Source organism: Buceros rhinoceros, unplaced genomic scaffold (assembly GCF_000710305.1).
Source record: "Buceros rhinoceros silvestris isolate BGI_N320 unplaced genomic scaffold, ASM71030v1 scaffold43168, whole genome shotgun sequence".
NCBI lineage: Eukaryota > Metazoa > Chordata > Aves > Bucerotiformes > Bucerotidae > Buceros > Buceros rhinoceros.
Window position 1 is genome coordinate 1978 of NW_010426020.1, and position 19755 is coordinate 21732.

At 40.8% G+C, this 19755-nt stretch overlaps 1 protein-coding gene across 1 annotated transcript in view; it reads right to left on the bottom strand.

Moving 5' to 3' along the window:
* Positions 1-5074: 5074 nt before the first annotated feature.
* Positions 5075-19755, bottom strand: part of LOC104497991 (pecanex-like protein 2) — a gene marked incomplete at its 5' end in the record, with an annotated part of 19491 nt that continues 4810 nt past the window's right edge. Inside the window, 5 exons of the mRNA XM_010141309.1 lie at positions 5075-5218; positions 6502-6647; positions 6815-6959; positions 17135-18415; positions 19283-19319. Of these exons, the coding sequence (XP_010139611.1) occupies positions 5121-5218; positions 6502-6647; positions 6815-6959; positions 17135-18415; positions 19283-19319 (1707 nt within the window). The remainder of the gene's footprint in view (positions 5219-6501; positions 6648-6814; positions 6960-17134; positions 18416-19282; positions 19320-19755) is intronic.

Here is a 19755-nt window from a genome sequence, read left to right on the forward strand (position 1 = left end):
TTCAGAAAGCCAGAGCAGTATTGCACACACAGTGAGGACAGCTACATTACTGAGATGTATCACACGCTGACATGTTTTTCTTCAGTATGTACATACACACACAATGAATGTGAGAACCTTCTAAATAAGAGCCCCAGTATCCAAAGAAAGCACATTTAGAAAAGTAGGTAAACATTTAAAAATATATTAGCCTTGGACAGCCAAGTATGCACAGAATACATCATTACTGTGAAATGTGTATACTGACGTCATGCCCAGTATATAAACTATGGGGAAAGCTGGTCGGGGCCACTGCTTGGGAACTGGGCATCAGAGTGGTGAGCAATTGTAATGTACATCACGTGTTTCATATATTCTAATTCTTTTTATTATTACCATTATTATTATTTTCTTCCTCTTCTATCCTATTAAACTGTCTTTACCTCAACCCAAGAGTTTCACCTTCCTCCTCCGCAACAGATTCTCTCCCCAACCCGCTGCGTGGGGGTGGTAAGCAAGTGGTTGTGTAGTGCCTAGTTGTTGGCTGGGGTTAAAACACATCACCTAAATGACCTAGATGTCACACTGATCTTTTTGACTGCTTATCAAAACTGACTCAGTTATTTAATTAAAAGAAACATTCAAGGTAATTAAAAGATATTCCTGGAAAATGTCCGCTTTCTGTCACAGAATGGCAGACAGAAAAGGTGCGTCATAGTGACACCTCCTTACTTGTAAGACATTTCTTAACTCCAGCTTGTTTCTCCTGACCCCAGAAACAGCCCTAAACCTCTAGCAATGCTTTAATGTACGCATTCTTTCAGCTATTTTTTTGGGGATGTATTCTTGTTAATGATTGTGGGTTTCACTTTGCATTGCCAGTCTAATGGGAAGAATTTTTACTTGAAATTTTAACTGTTCTATACAGGTAAGATGTAAACCTAGTGGCCATTTGGTCAGAAGTCTAACTATCCATGCAAAAAAGGCAGTTCATGCTTATAGCAGACACCCCTTTTTACACATATGTGAACTTTCTCATCCTTATCTGCCTTTCCAGAAGGCAAGCACATACTCAAAACACACCGCACAGAAACATTAAAGATCCACTGCAGGAGACACAAAGGCTGGTAAGGAACTTAACGCAATGGGGCAGAAGAATGGTTTTCAGGATGAGAAAGCTATTTCCAATTTCTCACTCCAAAACAGACTCAAGTGGTCTTTCAGTAACTAATTTCTAACAATCTGTGAGCTGGGAATACAGTTTGCACTTTGCCTTGTCAAAGCCTGTCACAAAGTAATTTATGGCTAGAGGTGAAGTTGACAAGGTAATGAGAGCATCAAATTTTGAGGCAATTAGCCCAGCAGGGAACCTATTCCATGGGACTGCTGGCAAGGTAACAGAAAAAAGTGGGGTCGGAGTAATTATACAGACAACAACTGGGGAATTGATTAGCTACCTCCAATGTTTAAATAACTTCCCAAAATCAGTAACAAGAATCACCTGCCAAAGCGAGGGTTAAGACAAAAGAGGAATTTTTTGTGTGTGTGTGATCATTACAACATAAAAACCTCCTTTAAATTTAACTTGGCTAACTTAAGTTTTTAAATATTTTACAAACTGAACTCCAGGACTGGTGAGAGGCAACTTGGTGAGAGGCAACTTGGTGAGAGACGTATAATGGAGACAATTTGAAACAATTCTACTTCTCAGTAACCTTTGGCAGCATTAATGGATAATTTCAGATATTATTAAAGAGACTATTTATGCTACATTTAAGAAGCTCAGAAAATTTTCAGGACAAGGACTGCAGGTACAGGTAATATCTTGCATAGGACACCCACCACACTTGAAAATGCAAACAATAAAACTTGAAAAAAAAATTTGAATCTGGTGGAATATATATTAACGTTGATGAACTGGAGAATGCTTCAAAGATCATCTCACAACACTGCAGAGCCAAAAAGAGTTGATGGACCATATCTGACAAGACAAAGTGCAATTCACTCAAACAGTATTGCTTCCAATGCCAAGGAGCCTCTGAAGGAACAGGCTCCTTCAAACCTGCACACTGCAATGCACTGTTGTCCACTTAGCCCTTTACAAGCAAAGGATGAGCAGGAAGTCTGCAAAAGCAAAGAACAAATAACCCCATAACAGAGTATCACTTCTGTGACAGAGCATCACTGTTAAGATCTTTCATTATTTGCGAGAAATGGACTTGAGAAGCCATGCCAAGAAGACAAAATATTCAAAGGCCATAGAAATACTACTTTAATTTCAGTTCCTAATAATCTGTTGTGAAACACCAGACCAGGTAAGACTTTACTACTGCAGCAGACAACAGGTCTCAAGAGACAGAAATAGCCAGTTATAATTTGAATTTAGGATAGTTAAAAGTTAGTCAGTCTGCCTCAAGGCTTTCTTTAATGGCTTCTTTTGAGTAGTATTTAAATACCTTCTCCAGCTTTACATAAAATGTATTTACCTATGGCCAATTCATAACGCAATTACATTATTCTTGATAAACCAACCAGACTTCATACCCTCTCCAGTCAAAATTCCTTCCCCCTTTGTCAGCTGCAGTGTTACCTAGAATTGCCACAGCTTTCAGCATGCCAGCACCTCCGATCTGCTGCTTCTCCCAGCAACATTCCCAAAGCAAGAGGCCTCTTGCCATCACCCGGCCTGGGCCAGTTCTCCTCATCACAGAGGAGCACATCAGGGCACAGTCCATGTATATCCACATTGTTACTCTATTGGCTCAACTCTTTCCTTTTAGGAATGACTTAATCTTAACTCTATAAAACAAGCACTATCAGTGAGAAGTGTTTTCTTACACACATCTACTGCAGACTTATCTATTGTTCTCCATAAGCTTATTCTAGATTCTGCAATCTGCGCTCCCTGAAACCAAAACCCTATCCCCATCCCGTTCAAGGAGACTGCCACCTCTTATGTCCAGGCATGAATTTTCTTCTGCTGCCTTTGACCTCACAAAATCCAGTTTGGATGGCTCATCAATGGATTCAGAACCAAGCCTGAAGCTGTTGTTTCTGCACCATGTCAAGTATTCATGAAGAAATACTGTCAGAGTCATTACCTTCTCCTTAGTTAACTTTCTGATGCGGTGGGAGATAAACCAAGAACATCTCAGAGGTGCTTTCCATGTCACTTTTCTAATACGCTTTCATAACAGCGGCATCTCCTGTTAGTATGGACTACTTGCATACTGAAAATCTCCACCAGAAGAGGGTCCACCCTCAAGGGAATAATTTCTGTCAAGAGCTCTAGAGCATTAGTTAGTAACTGTTGTGATCTGGCTTATCTTTAACCGTAGATAAGAAAAAAAACCTACAGGTGGGGATAGCAGAAAGGAGGAAGGAAAGATGCCTCATTCCTGAACTGTCTTTAAAGCAGAGTTGACCCTCTATTTTCTATAAGCTATAGGTGTTCCTATATTGTCTAAATACAACATTACTCGTTGGTGAACACCTGAAGGAAAAAAAAAAACTCTTCCCTTCCTGTGCCACCCTTCAATCTATGCTCAGATGGTAGAAACTGCCCATTGAACAAACAGCTCTCACTAAACTCTGGCCTAAACATAATACAAACTGCTCTTGCAAAAACCAGCTTGAGCACTCTTTTTTGCCTGCCTGTTCTTTTTCCTTGTTTTTCATAGGAAATTCTGCTTTGTACTTTCCTTCACACCACTGTGTTCCAGGAAAAGCTCGTGTTCTGTCTTCCCATTGACTCCCACACAGAAACGCTCCTGGGAACCCACATATCTTTGCCGATTTGTTCTGTTCCCCAGTCTGAACTGTCACTGGCAAAGGTGCTGATCTTTAGAAATTAAATGTGTTAAATGGTTGCAAAGAATATCTGAACTTGCTTTTGTTAACAACATTTAATAAGTGTCTTAAAAATAATTCATATCCCTAGAGGTCTGCAAACCCCAAACTAAAGTATTCAACATAGTACAGGAAGACAGAGATGTCACATCAGTATCTAGCAAAGACAGATTCAGAAGGACATTTTATATGAGAAGGAAGACTGTTCTTTTACTAAAAACCAAATTAACTGGTAAAATCAGGGGACAGTAAATTACTTCTGAATTTAGAACAAATTCAAGTTCATGGTTCTATGATGGGGAGGAGGAGAGTATTCTGTGCAAGGTGAAACAAAGAGATGCAAGAGTTAAAAAGCCGCAAAGCAAAATCTTTTATTTTAGGTCAAAAAACAAAACAAATAAAAAAAAGCCAAGCTGGTAGAGTTCAGATATTTGCATGTATAAAGACACAGAGAACATTTTTACTGTAGATGAACTCAAATTATTAATCTTCACTCACTAACTATTAAAAGTATTATTCTCATGTCTCTCGTAACAGCATTCTACCTAAAATGGTAACACTGTTCTTAATACAAGCTTTTCAAAAGTCTCCACTGAAAGCCAAACACTTGAAGAACAATATTTACGGTTAACAATCACTGATCTCGCTCCTTCACCCAACTTTTCCAAATGCTGTCTAACAGTATGAAAACAAAAATTATTTAATAAAAATACCTAGGAATAGTTAAAATTCTTTTTAGAGATATGAAAACAGATCACAGAGTGTGAAAACTACAGTAATGAATATGGGATTTATGTGGAACACTCCAAAAAGACTTTTGAAAAAAATTTTTTCAATTTCCTTCTCAGAGTAGCAAACTATCATTAGAGTCTGCAGGCAAGGTGAAAGGCTCTGCTGCTAGAATCCACAAGAAGCAGTGTCACTGCCTGATACTGACACAGCCCTCAAAATCTATGAAGGACCTAAAAGGCAGGGGAAGTGAGCAAGACAAGGTTGAGAGAATAGCTGGTAACAGTCCCACTTACATTGTTTTATTTATAATCTTGTTTATAATCACCACACTTAGCTTTGGCTATTCCCAGAAAGTAATAAAAGTACTCTAGATAGCTCCAGTTTTCTTTTTCACTTTTCCTTATCAATATTTTTACAAAGCAGTCACTGCTATAGTATAAAACAAAAAAAAAATGCTTTGGCATCTCTAGTGCACCAGTGCTCCTCTTCACATGCATCTTTTACAGTTTCATAGCTTCTAGCAATGAAAAATTTTAATGTTTCTAAAAATAAGGGCTTACTTACTGTGCATTTGAAATACAATCACAATTTGATAGCTGATGTCTAAAATTTCCTTCCTTCTGACAGCCAGCCTTTAAATAACAGGATCTAATTTCCCCTTCAGAAAATACAGAGGAAAAAGATCAGTTCAGTGATATGAGCGTTTGTTTTATGCACAAAGCTTACAAAAATTATATTTCTAGGTCAGGCATGTTTATAAATGTAGTTTTCAGTCCGTACACTAGGCTTATTTTAGAATTCAAAAAGCAAATTAACATGTGACCAACTGAAAACCTGAACAAAAGACAGAAGTTACAGTGAAAATTTAAAAGGTACATAAAGTAAATGCAAAGCCCATCTACCAACATAAGTTCACCATAAAATGTGAGATCATCAGATTTTTCTTCTTTCAGTTCACAAAGGCAAGGTCAGGAGGTACAAAGCAGGGGAAAATTCTGCTAGAAGTGTAGCCACTGCTACTCCCTCCTTGCACAAACAGAAAAAGTGAGAGTCACCACTGTTCACTGACCCAGAGGTCAGGCCACACGCCCAACTGACAGCTGCTGCTCTTAGCTTCGCAACACACCGGGAGCTGCAGGGCCACAAGCAGGGCCACAAGCAGGGCCACAAGCAGGGCCACAAGCAGGGCCACAAGCAGGGCCACAAGCAGGGCCAGGAGGAAGTAGCAGAAAACCAAAGCACCTCCAGGTCACAAATCCAGTCATCACAATCACTCATTCCACACTGGTTTCGAAGGCAGCTTTAAGGGAAACACAGGTTTTCAGCCAGCGGTCTAAAGTATGGGCCAGTACGTCACAGGGCATTAAATGGAATTCAAACTAACCACCACCAAGTATATTGTAGGTTCAGCCCCTAGGAAGAGCTACAGAGCACAAGCACAGGCATGTGTGCAGCAAGCACAGGAATGTGGCAAGACTAGGTCACTCATCAATTCTCTTGAAAGTGGTAGTAGACCACAACTCCAAATGAGAGCAACCACCACATTATCAAAGCGACTTTAACCTGAGCCAGCTGAAGAACAAAACAGTAAAAGGGAAGAACATTTTGCCCAGCCAGGCCAGTGCAAAACTCCTCACCAGGCAGGAACCACCAGGGACTGGTTTGTTCTGCAAAGACAGAAATAATATTCTGGCCTAGCCAGCATTTTTTGAGGATGATGTTTGAAGATAAACTTCATGCACTGGGTAAGACTCAAGCCTGTGATGGTTGCAGGTCAATTTTGAAAACTGTTGACCTGATTTTAAATTACTAAGCCCTTTTCTTTCATGCATACAGAAAAGCACACAATCAGTAACAGACGAGAAATATCCTTCCAGGACATCTCAAGTTTCCTTAGAAATTTCCTCACACATTGTAATTACTCCAACTACAGAAACTTACCATTTTCATCTATGAACACATGCATTGCATCCACGGATAGCTCATCTTGCACAGACGCCTCAGGTCCACTTATTACTTGTAAGACAGAGCTGTCTTGCTGAGAAGTTACGCGGTAGATTATCTGCCTTTGCCTGTTACCCTGGTAACTGACACAAAAATGTTTCAAAACTACTATGAGGAACTTTTTTCTTGTTCTCAATAAAACAGAAAGAAAGAAAGGTTAATTAAAAGTTTATGTCATTTCTACTCAGTGAAACAAAACTGCTTACATCATATCTTTGAAGTACAAAATTGTAAAGTAAACTGGCCTTACAGTGCTGCAAATTTGGCAGACTCTGGTAGCACCGGACTAGTACTAGCACGATCTTGGCTTTGTACATCTGATCTTTCCTGTTTAGGAAGCTGCTCACAGTGCTTTTCTGTTCCCACCATGTCTTTTCTCTCCGTCATCTGGCTATCTGGAAAACAGGGCAGTGAAGTGGAGCCACTCTCTGCAGATGAATGCAAGAGTCTCATTCATTAGCTACTAAACACAAACATCTAAAAGAGAAAACCTAAAACACTGCAGTAATTAACAGTTTTATGGAAAACATTAAAACTACAAAAAACAATACAATCACAGAAATCTGGATGAGAAGATACTCTGACCTGTGGAGTATGCGCAAACGGGTTGTTTCAAGAACAGGCTGTGTGAAGCATAGGACGAACGAGAGAGAATTTCTGCTTTGCTTCTCCTATTGTTTCGGAGGGAAGCAATCTGCCCCTAACCTAGAATGGTAAGAGGCTGCTTCCCGTAATTTGTTCCCAAGCTCTGTATATTGGCAGCGGAAAAACAGAAGCACTGACCCATTCCCCTTTTACAAAGGGAAAAGCAGGACCTTCAAAGCAAATCAAGCTCTTGGACAGGAAGGCAGGTAGCTGCCAAATCACTTTTCCCCACCGGCCATGCACCTGATGCAGGACAAAGGACAAACCAGCTAAATAATTTCACAGATATTCCTACGCTTGGAAAATACAGAACTATATATAAAAAACCCATATATATCATACGTATATGATATATATATCATATATATATAAAATATACATGACAGACATGTCTGATTTCTACTACAAATACCAATTTAAATACCAGTCACATTTATATTACCTCTCTACACATGTATGTCATATAGTTTATACACGTGTACAACTTGCAAGACTTTCAAGTCCTTTAGTTACTAACATTCACATTGAATAGTGAAACATTTTGCAACTGTGCGTCGACTACAAACTAAAAAAAAAAAATCATCTGTTCGAAATCTAAAGTGCAACTAAGACAGTGATTTCATTACCACTATGTGCAGTCACACAATTAAATGCTTCAAATAGAAAAAGAAAAAAAAAAAGTCTTTTGTGGTGCTTGTTGGAGATGCTTCAGTGAGTCCTGTAGCTTCTTGCACTAAGCACGGTGTATCAAAATGTTACGCAGACTTCTTGCAATACCTGCTGTTTAAACGCCTTCGAAATTTAATCATCAAGCAAAACCCACAGCAATTCCCTTCACAAAAAAATTCACTTGTTAGATCATGTTTCCTTCCAATACAATCACTACGTCAACCTGCAAGAGTCACCAGTCAAGAAATAGGGGTGTCATAGCTAAGATCGTCTAAGGATAAAACAAATTAAAGGCTTGTAGAGAGATGCAGTATCTTTCATTAGGCTAAGGGATAAAATTGAAAGAAGCAAACAAGCTTCAGGATATGCAGACCTTCCAGATCATCAATCTGGTTTTTCTCCAACAACATCAGCTGATCTAATAACACACAGCTTCCACAAACAAACCTACCTTCAGGAGTTAAGAGACCTCCACGCCAGTTTCAATTCACAGGACACACCCCTCTAACACCCTAAAGACTCAGACACTTGCACATCACCAACTTTTTCACTGCAGACACTTCAGACTTCTTTTTGGGGTATGGGGGTCCAGGAGCCTAAGAACAACGTTAATTGTACCACCACATCTTGTCCAAGTGGGTCTCAGTGCTTAATGCAAAGCACAACAAGCAGCGCCAAGCCTGAGGAGTCTCACCAAGGCCCCAGACACCCACCAGCCAGGGGACCAGCAGCAAGGAGGACCAGGCAGCAGACAAAGACACCATGTAACTCTAACCGGGAACAGCAGCGTTCCTTCAGCTTCCACAAGGAGAAAAAGGAAAAAAAAAAGGTTCACATTACAACACCGTCAATGTTCTAAGTCTCCTGCTCTCTTCCTGTAACACACAAGGACCAAGGATCCTGACTTCCTGCGCAATAAATAAGTAAGTTTGGTTTAGGGAAATCTTCCCTAACTGTTGCGCGTGGAGACAAAATTCAGTAAGTTTTCCAGACCTACTTTCTTTTATTTAGGAAAAAAAATATATCAGGGAGGGGAGCAGACAACACTTTTTTCTTTTCCTAATTAAAGATCTAAACTCTAAGCTCTTTAACCAGAATCTGCACCTTTTTTAACTGCGGCATTACTGAAGCATTCCCTTAATGATGTAAGTGTACCTGAAGGAGGTGACGGAGCCACAGACATCTAATCGAAATCACCTTCCTAAAGGCTTAGGCTGTTCAAGATGTAAGAGTAATTGATAGAGATCAGAAATCGTGGTTTTAATAATCTAATTGGTCACATATTGCCCAAAACTAGCTCTAGGGCTGGAACAATTAAAAAGATTTTTTAATTTGATTATCTAGTGGTTTTAGAAAATGCCTCTCCGTTTTCCATTCCAAACCACAAGCCTTGAAGACTTCTTTTCCCAGCAGTGGTAAAGAGTCATAATAATAAAAACAAATATAATGCTTTTTATAGGCTTTATATGCCAAAAGTCAGACACCATCACAGTTATGAGTACTTCTAGCAGTGGGAAGATGGGCCACGATGGGTTCGAGACTGTTTTTCATGATTATTATTCATTTTCTTCTGAATGACTTATACCATCGGTACTTTAATGGAGATAAAGGTGTCTAGACTAGGAGTGTTCTGCCAGGGTACGTAATTGGCCCTACATCACCAAACGCTCCTTGCATGGAAATTGCGCTGGCAAAGCTCAAGTTAAGGGTAATTCCTTTTCTCACAGGAAAAACCCCCTCCAAGAGCAAGAGAAGGATGAAAAGCACAACAGTCAGTGCACTTGCACCTTCCCTGTGGCCTCCTACCAGAGCCACTGACCCCAAGCCACTGCTAAATGCATCTCTGGCACACACATCGCTGTGCTTGCAGAAGCCCCAAGCTCAGACCCAGGCTCTGCAAGCAACTTCATAATTTATCTGGAAAATAGATGCCACATGACTCAGACATGCAAGGCATAGCTATCGGGATTCATGCCTAAGTGCATTGCATTAGGATTTGGTGTAGTTTTGGTAATGGGGCTGCTAGTGTGGTCCCTGTAAGAAGGTTCACAAAAAAGAGCTCCCCCGGTTAAAATTCAGCCCCACCTCTGGCCAAAGCTGTGTCAATCAGCAGCTCTGCAAATAAACCTCTTTAAGAGGGAAAATGCCTTTTAGAAGGAATGCATTTTTGGAGCACTCTTGTTTTGGAGAGGGTAGGGTGAAAGGAGAAGCGATCATGGGGTCACCCAGGTAACCACGGGGAAGACACGCTGGTATAGCCATTTTCTTTCAGCCCTCAGCAAGCTGGCTGGCTGAAACCCTGCAATCCTCAGAGAGCACTGGCGGGAAAATAGACAGGCTGTAGAGGTCCATGTTGCAGAGAGCTGGAAACCCTGTAAAATGCCATGACTTTGAGAAGAGTTGACACTGGGAGAGCAGATCCTGGCAGCAGACCTCCACGTGAGCCAGAGCTGTTCATGCCAGACTGTCTCCTGGCAGGTTGGGGGGCGCATGCACCACATGGTTGCAGTGAACCGAGAGGAGTGTTTTCTCTGAAGAGCAAGTGGCAAGAACAGTATGGAAAGAATTAAAACTGACTGCACCACCCACCCTGTGTTCCCCCTGCCCCAGTGCTGAGTGTGTGTGGCAAGGAGGTAGTAAAGCTGGGCCTGAGAAGAAGGGAGGAGTGGTGGAAGGAGTGTTTAAGGTCTTGTTGTCTTCTTTCTGTCCTATTCTAATTTAATTGGTGATTTGGCTGAGGTTTTGTTGTTTGAATTATTTGATTTTGTTTCCCCTCGTCCAATCTGTCTTTTCCCCTTTACCATATGTGGCAAGTGAGCCCCTCCTTGTCCTTTGTCTTGACGCTTAAGTAGTTTGCTGTATTTCCTCCAGGAGGAGAAAATACGAAGGTTGCTCCAAAAGCAATGCCTTCTATTTTACGATGTCAGAAGCGGATGTTGGTGGTCTGGCAGTAAAGGTTGAACCTTCCCAGCAATATTCCGTTAAATTTCATTGCCATGCAACAGACAGCAGCAGAGGGGCAGCCTGACAGAATGGTGTCTGACATGGGAGTGCTCATGAAGCAGAGGGGTGTAACTGAATTCCTCCATGTGAAAAAAATTACACTCACTGACATGCACCGACATTCACTGAACATTTATGGACACCGATCAGTGGGTGTCAGCACAGTGAGGTGGTGGGTACCGCATGTCAGCAGTGGTGACAGTGACGGTGGGTCCCCTCCGCTGATGCAGATTTTTACAAGCACGGCACGCAGGCTTTTGTTCATCGCTGGGGAAAATGCACAGCCAGTGGGGTTGACTGTGTGAAAAATAGTGTTTTGCAGCTGAGAATGTGCTTTATCAAACAGTGTTATCATGCTCTTTTTGGCCTTTGTAATTTCCATGAAAATAAACAGAAAGCATTACTTTGGAGTGACCCGTGTAGAACAACCGCATGGTGTTTAGTTGCCAGCAGGGTCTAAACTACAACACCAAGTCAGGCTTGGGGAAGGCTGATTCAGAAGAATCCTGTACAAACAACCCAGTTTTGGTCTGTACCCCATTTTCATATGTTGGTTAAGCATAAGATATATCCTTCAGTTATCCTGGTAAAATCCTCATCAAGATAAACATTTCTTACGTGTCCCATATGGATATAAGATGCTTCCTGTAACACTTTTATCTGCCCTTAATACTTGTGACAGCATAGCAACATTACGTAAAAAAATGTAACGTTCCAACACTGACGAATGCAGCTACACTACCAAAATTTCCCTTGCCATGTAACCTTTTAATTTGTAGAACAGATATTAGGTATCCCAAATCATTTTCGTAGACATCATCTTGCTCCACAATGGGAAGAGGCTGAAAACAGTTTTACAGTTGAAATGGAGCAGCCTTTGTACATACAGTAATCACAATAACCATCAGTACATCTCAACTCTAAAGTTGTCTTATTAGGTAATTAGAAAGAAATTTTATTGCTCTGTAACTTCTCCAAAATATTTTTACTATTTTTTCTGCCCTTTCTCCAGAGTCTCCCAGATATTCTTCCTCATCTTGTACTTGTATATCCCTATTCCAACCTCCACAACTCAGTTCTGTAAGTTAAAATGCCACTGTTGTCATAATTTCAAATGCTATCTGGTTTGAAACCTGATCAAGTAGAAATAAGCTAATTAAGTCTGAGTCTCTTCTGATTAATTAATTGTTCTGCCAGAGAATCTACTTCCTTCTATAAAACTACACTCCAAAATAGAAAGTTTCACTTTAAAATATATTTCTTACCCATTTAGCTGCAGAGATAATTGATTCCAAATTACTCTAAGTAATCGTAGCTAGTTTTTGCTGCTGTTGTAGTTATAGTTGTTAGTACCAGCTTGAAACAAAAGCTCTACAACTTGTGAACTTCGTATTTCTGGAGAATATATCCTAGAGTACATTCCCAACCCTTTCTTCACCTGCTTAGCAGAATCATCTAGCTTACATACTTTATTTTCTACTCAAATTTGTCTATTATGCCACAAATATACCAGAAGAAAAATCTTACATTAAAGCTGGTCAGCCATAAAACAACAAGAGTGTCCAGGGAACTTGACAATCCAAGAATTGCTGTAAAAGTTCAACATCGGCACTGAGGAAGCACATGGGACTATCCATTAGTGAGGATTACCATATTAATCCTGAAGCGATAGTAAAAAAAACTAGCAATACTCACTGTACCTGTTACAGGACAGGGAGACTTAAACACAGAAGCAACTTCCTCAAAACAATCTCCTAGGCCAGCAGCAGTGCTGGGAATAAAATAAAGGTTTTTGAGGTCTCCAGTAATAGTTTAATCATTATACAAGTATGTCAGAATACAGACCTCTGAAATAACCTCATAGTTTCTTTACAGCTGTCAGCCTTGTCATCAAATGTACTATTATACCTTTGATTTAAAGAGTAAAATTTTAAAATCTCAGCTTGTCAAGCCTTACACACCAAGTATCAAGATTTAGAAAACAGAGTTCTGCACTCCATTTCCCCCTCATCCAAAGCAGGGCATCAAATGCCACACAGTCCCTCTCTGGCATGAAAGTCAGTGATGGCACACAGCTGCTCCAAGAGAAGAGATGGCTAGTACCTGGCAGGGCTTTGCATCCTAGGTGCTACCTGCCTGCCAGCGAACTCCCTGCTGTTGCCTCCCACCACAGCTGTCGTTTGGGCTGGTGACTCAGGGCACGAGATCCCTCCTTCCCCATGATTATATGGCAGGCAATAGTCCTCTTGCTCACGTTCAGGGGAAAAAAACTGAGTTGTCTAAAAATGTGCACAGGAATATGTTTTAGTTTTTTATAGCAGAAGGGTAATTACTTGGGATCCAGAACTCACTCAAGGTTGTGGTTTGTGCATTGCCCAGAATGATGAGTACTTTTTCTAAAAAGAGCCTGCAGAACATCTAAATTCAGGCCACACAGTCCTGGTTTAGGTTCTCCTGCACTAGTACCTGCCACACCTACGGCAGGCTTTGCTCCCTGGATGATAACATTGCCTGTCCTAAATTACAAGCCAGCTGAGCAAGAGGGGACATACAGGAGATTTTGCCCTGCACAGCTGCTCTTACTCAACTCCAGGCATGTCACAGACACCCAAAGCATCAAATAAACCAAGCTTTCCTTATGCTTCTCAAAGACTGAAGAAAATCTGCAGTTGCCCTTCAAAAAGCTGTCATTACGTGGGTGGTGTAAGTTTGATTCAAAACTGAAAGGACACTGCTCTGAAAGTCATTTTTAGCAATGGTTTCTCACAATTTAGAAGAGGTGGGGTGGCAACAGAACAGCTCTTAGCTTTGTTACGTCCTGTATTTTAACACAATAAATCTGGCACCCTTGGTAGCGTAAAGCAAGCCTTTAATTTTCTCATACTGCATTTTACTGAGCTGTCTACTGGCAAAGGCTTACACAGTCAGGATGGTATCTCTGTTTCCACAGAACTCATGAGTTCTGTGAGGGAACATCCGTAACAGAAACATTCACCATGACATTCACTCACTTGCAAGACTGTTCTGATGAGCATGTTTCCCTTCCTTCTCCAAGTTATGCAAAATGTCACACCAGTGAATATCTAGCTTTCCAGGATTTTGCCAAGCTTCTCACATTGCCTAATGAACGCCTTTGTGGGGTGCATTTCATGCTCATTTGGACCAGGCATCTATTATTAGCTGTTGCCAATTAGGCAGTTTGCAAGGTTAAAAGAACAAAAAACAAACATAACCAACCTCCTCACTCAAAACAACTGGCGCATAGCTTGACTTGCTCTGTATTCTGCCCACACACACATTTTTTTAACAACCACTTTAATGTGGGAATAATGTTCATTCAGATCTATTCTAAGATGCTATTTTGTTAAAGTATATTTGTAATTGCAAGGCTGTAAACAAATTAGAGGCTTTCTCATTGCTAAAATCCAGTCTTACTGCGGGGAAGTTGCCAGTAATGACAGTAATTTATTTTAGCAAACAGCACGTTCTGACTAGGCTAGAAAACGAAGCCTACTTGCTCTTAAAAATAACTGCCTTTGAACTACCTCTCCTTAGCTTAAAGAGTTTGGATTGAATTGTCTCTTGCCCACAGCACCAGTCCAAGGTGCAGGAGACAACTCACAGTGGCAGCAGCCACAGCTGCCATTCCTGCGGGGCACCCCGCTCCTTTCACAAGGTGACACTTGCTGGGCCCATGCCAGAAACAAACAAAACCGCTTAATTATACTCATATGCAGCTCAACTTCACCATTTCACAAACACAGGGACTTAAGAAAATAGGAAAGTAGGAAATTTAGTTGAGGTCACTTTAAATAACAGTTTGGTTTGAGAGAAGAACAGAGTCCTTCTGCTTCCTCAGGACCTTGGACTGCAGTAAGAAGAATCTCATTTGCCAGATCTAAAGCACAATAACTTCATACGCATTAATAAAGTCTTGGGGTTGGGAAATTCTTTTGTCACTGCAGAATCCAAGACTGATTTACTCTGATCACCCATTGCTTTCTTTTAGGCAGCAATCTTCCCCATTCGTATTACCCTGAAAGCCCTTTCTACATTAGCTGCGCTCTTTATTTTAACTTACCTCTGGAATTTTTATCACTACTCTTCTCCAGCTAAGTCACATCACACAAAGTCAATTTATTGTGAAAATACTCCTTTACACGGTTGAGGCGCAGCAAAAATCTCAATCTGCTTGCTGCAGCGCTTGCACTGCTGCGTGCTGTTGCACAGGGAGGTGACCCTAGACCCTAAGGACCTGGCAGGCACCTCTGAGCTCAACAGGGCATCAGCTGAGCAGACTCTGGTGAAAAGAAGGGCTTGCTCAGCAGATGTCTTAGGCAACCACAAAGCACAGACCGGAGCCAGCCAGACCGGCTGATAAACTTGATAAAGAAGGGCAGAAACTGCTCTATAGAACAAAAAGTCTTAGAAGGCAGGAGAGATCTGTAAGATAGACCAGAAGAGAGGCTCCAGGCCTAGGAGGAGCAAAATTTGACGAGGGAATGGAGAGGAGTGTAAGTAAGTGCAAGAGGAATGAATGCAAGCTGTGGGAAGGCAATGGCTTTAGAAGAGTTCAAGAGAGTGAAAAGCCTAGAAAATCAACAGTGTGGATTGCTAGGAAGAACCGAGGGAAAGATGAGAGAGAGGCAATATAAAGAGGAAGGCAAACAAAGAGGTTGCACAGGAGGAGAGTGGCTAAACTCAGAAGAGATGAACAGGGAAGGGAAGGCGCAGAAGTAGAAATAAAGTGGAAGAAAGTATGGATACAAGTGAAAGGTGAAATGAGATAAGGGTCTAATGCATTGGATAGGACAGATTAAGAGGAAAGATGAGGAAAGGCAGGGTGAAAAGAAAATGCAATCTACAGAAAAACAACATATTGAGAAGATAAGTCTTTCTTAACAAGATAGAAGTACAAATTTCACATTTGTTTTTAAAAAAACTGACAAACTTTGAAATCAGCTGTGTGTTTTTCTTGGTAGGTTCTTGTGGGAATGAGCCAGGAGAGCAGAGACTCCCTAAGTCTGACTATGGACAAGGATACCATGGTAAAACAGGAGCGCCCAGCTGTTCTGCTGAATGCCATTAAGTTTCTTACCTTCCATGCAAATGAGGCATTGAGACTGCATCCTGTTAGGCTGTCTTAGAACAGCTTATTATAGGATCTAAAGTACACCAAACATTATGGCGAAGGGCAAGATACACGTTGCCTTATTTCACTTTGGCCCAGATCTTCTAAACCGTTTGCACCAGTCATTTGCACAGTACCCTGAGATAGTACTTGCCTTCACTGCACCGTATCTCACATTCTCACAAAACAGCCCTGCTAGTTTTGCCTAGAGAGCTGCTAAAGGCACTACAAACAACATTCCCTTGTAACAGAAAGGGGCCACAGTTAGGTGGCAGCAATGCGAATGTCAATTAAAACCAGATGTTTCTATATAAGAGCTATGAAATGGTTTGCATACAGTTTTTAAAATTAACCAATGAGATTTTTTTTTGTTTGTTTTAAACGAAAGCCATTTTGATTAAATAGGAACTTGCATGGGAAGATACCATTTTTTCGTTAAAATACCGGTGGCTTTCACTGAAAATAGCCAAACTTTCTTCTTTAAAGCCCAAATATTTTAGTTTAGAACAACTAAAAACCAAAACTCTTTACCTAATGAGAACAAATACATGACTGACTTTTTTTTAATTACAAACCAACCCACAATTATGCAGGAAGCTTAGGAATATACATGTGTGCAGACACACGTTAGTTAGAAGTTAAACCCTCACCAGTGACAATTCCAGCTTTCTACATATTTACAGGCACACACACAACTCTTCAACACGCACCCGCCAAGATGGACAAAAGCAGGTGTACTGCTATAGCTGTACACATTTTTGTAAGATATTTTTTGGTATTCCAATAATCCAGGCTATTCTAGTACACATTCTTCCACATCCATGCTATTCTAGCACAGAACACTAGATACGTATCAGACACTTACTGAGGTCAGCATTAGATTTTCCAAACGAAAATTTTTAAAAAGTAAAACTATTTAAAGAACTGCAGCTGACACTACCACACTTTCACTAAATCACCTTGCCTGACCAAGCCTAGCCCTTTCCTGGCACTGTTAGAAAAACTAGCTCCCCTCTGGGAATTTGCCCTATTGCATATTGCCCTACTGCAGATCTTAGGCTACGCTGTTCTAAATAATGTAACTAGTCACAACTTATTTATTCCAAAAGAGTTGAATCATACCTCCAACATCTTCCTTTGTTGGCTCCGTTTTGACAGTAGGTTGATTTGACACCTTCATCTTTGAGGTATTAATGGATTCCAGGAGGGAGACAAACTCTAGAAAGTTAGATTCATTGGGCACCTGTCCTTCTTTGGCTTCTAGATCCGATTTAGAAGTTGGTAAGGTCTTTTCTTTGTCAGATACCTCCATGCAATTCTTACTTAACAGCACATCTGTCCCGCTGTCTACACTGAGCACACGCATGTGCCTCTTTTCGTGAGCAGTTCTACAGGACTGTGGGTCTAGGTTTTGCAGGTCTTCCTTAGAAGTTAAATCCATGGACTGTACATTTTCAAAAGCATTCTCCCGATTTGGATCTGAACAAGTGTTAGTTTCTAATGGAGTATGTGCTGGGTTGCTGTGTTCCTTTACTGCATCACCTGATTCATAGCCAGAGCACTGGTTGGATGATAGCTCTGCCTTTAAAATTTCTGGAGTTCTTTCACCTTCACTAACTTCTGGGCAAGCCTGACCTTTACTGTCAGACAGGTCAAAAGTGATAACAGGGATTCTGAGCTGTTCATTAGTTTGCTGACTTGGCCAGCCTCCTGTAACTATACCAGACTCAACGGCTGAGCTCGTTCTCTCAGGTCCAGAAGCCTTTAGGTGGGCAGAGCCCGCTAGGTCACTGAGGGTGGTGTTTGGTGTAGTACTCATTGTGATGACAATTTTAATGGGCTCGCATAGCTGATCTCCAGGAAGAGAGTTGTCCACAATTGCAACTGCAGTCTCACCATCCAAGCAGTCAAGGTCCTCATGGGCATTACCAGCATTGCAAGAACTTTCCACATGCTCAAGGTCTTTGGTTGCAATCTCATTGCACTGGGGGCAGTTACTGGTAAAGCCTGTCTGAGGTGATTCATCTGGCAATTTTTCTCTTTTGTAGCTTTTAGGATTACTCAAATGGTCTGAAATGACTGAATTTTCACTGTCCCATGGCTCTGAAGAAACTCCAGTCCTTAAAATATCACCTTGTGATGAAGAAATATTAGAGAAGTTTTTAGCTACATCTCTGTCCACAAGAATATCTTGGGATCCATGCTGTCTGTATGACTGTCCATTCCCTCCATTTTCATTTATTCCGTTACTAGAAAGTGTTTCCGGAGCAGCTGGTTTTGTCACTATTGCTGATGTGGCGGCACCTGAAGCGGAGGCTGTAGAAACAGGTAATATATCTGCTTTGATACAGGGTGAGGTAGATGAAACTGGTGGTGCAACCTGGTCTTCTAATACCATAACACCTAATTAAAAAAACAAACCCCACACATATAGGAGTTAGGTCTCACAAACACTGTGCATTATTGAAGTATCGTCTTTAGCTAGCAAAATCTAATCCAGAGCAGAGCAAAGGAAGCACAGATTAAAACACTTCCTAAGCAAGGATCTGTCTTGTTACTGCATGTGAAATACCATAAAAGCAAGCTGGAAACCTTCCAGATTCAGGAGTAGCGGCATTGATTGTTTAAATTAAACAGAGAAATAGTTCAACATCTAATATCAAAACTAAAATGTTTTACAGAACTATCCCCACTGAGGGAGAGAGGAAAGAAAGAATAAGCCTGCACGGCAGAAGTTTATTACATACGCCTTTTTGTGGAATCCCTAAATGGTCCAATTTACATGGTGATTGACCTTAATAAAAAGGAGATACATTAAAATATATTGAGACATCTCAAGCACTGGAACTATAGGCAAAGCAAGGTCCGCTGGAGTGTACGCTACAGTGCTAAAGGTCAACAATCACAACAGGAGTCTACAGTCAGAAGATGTTTAAAGGCTTTAAGATGTCACTCAAGTTTTGGCTTCCTGGTTTAATGCTTTACAGAAGCACAGTTTCCCAAAAACGTGAGAGGAAAAAGGCTCTTTGATCTCCCTGTGTCAAAATGTGGAGAGCTACTTGCATGCTCATCAAAAGACTGCATCCCAAACAGCCTGGCTGACAGCTGAGAAAGCTTAGTCTGCTAGAATTACCTCTAGCTTTTCTATTCACCTTCTAACGTGAAGCACCACAGAACCTGCCAGGGGTCCTCTGTGTCATTTTTTTTTTTTTTATGCAGCAAGCAATGATTACACAAAGATTTAAAGGGATTTTAAAGCCCTTAAGATACCTTTGAGATCTTCAATAGTTTCCCGAGTTGGCAGCTCCTAAACATAAAAAGAAACACAAAATTACCATAGGCATTTATTAAATTCTGTTGGAAAAACCATCAACGCAATAGCTGTCTAATCAAAAGTTAATTATAGCATTGGAAAGTTGCTTAACATCACTGAAATCGGGACATGTGCCTTGCACAAAATGCAAGGGGTGGGTGAGGGAGATGGTTATAGAACAGTCATGCTCCAAATTGCATCACTACAATTGAGTGTGATGTTTAGGGAGGAAAGAAGAAAAAAATCAAAGATTTATTTAAAAAACATTTAGCAGTGCCTAATCCATATATATTTTTTTATTAATAGTTAAGGAATACAATGATTTTATCTCTTCCATTTTTCCAGCTATGTGTTTCCAAAGCACTAAAATGAAAAGTTTGGTCTCCCATACTTGGTAACAATTTCTCAATAGAAAACTAGAGGACAGAGC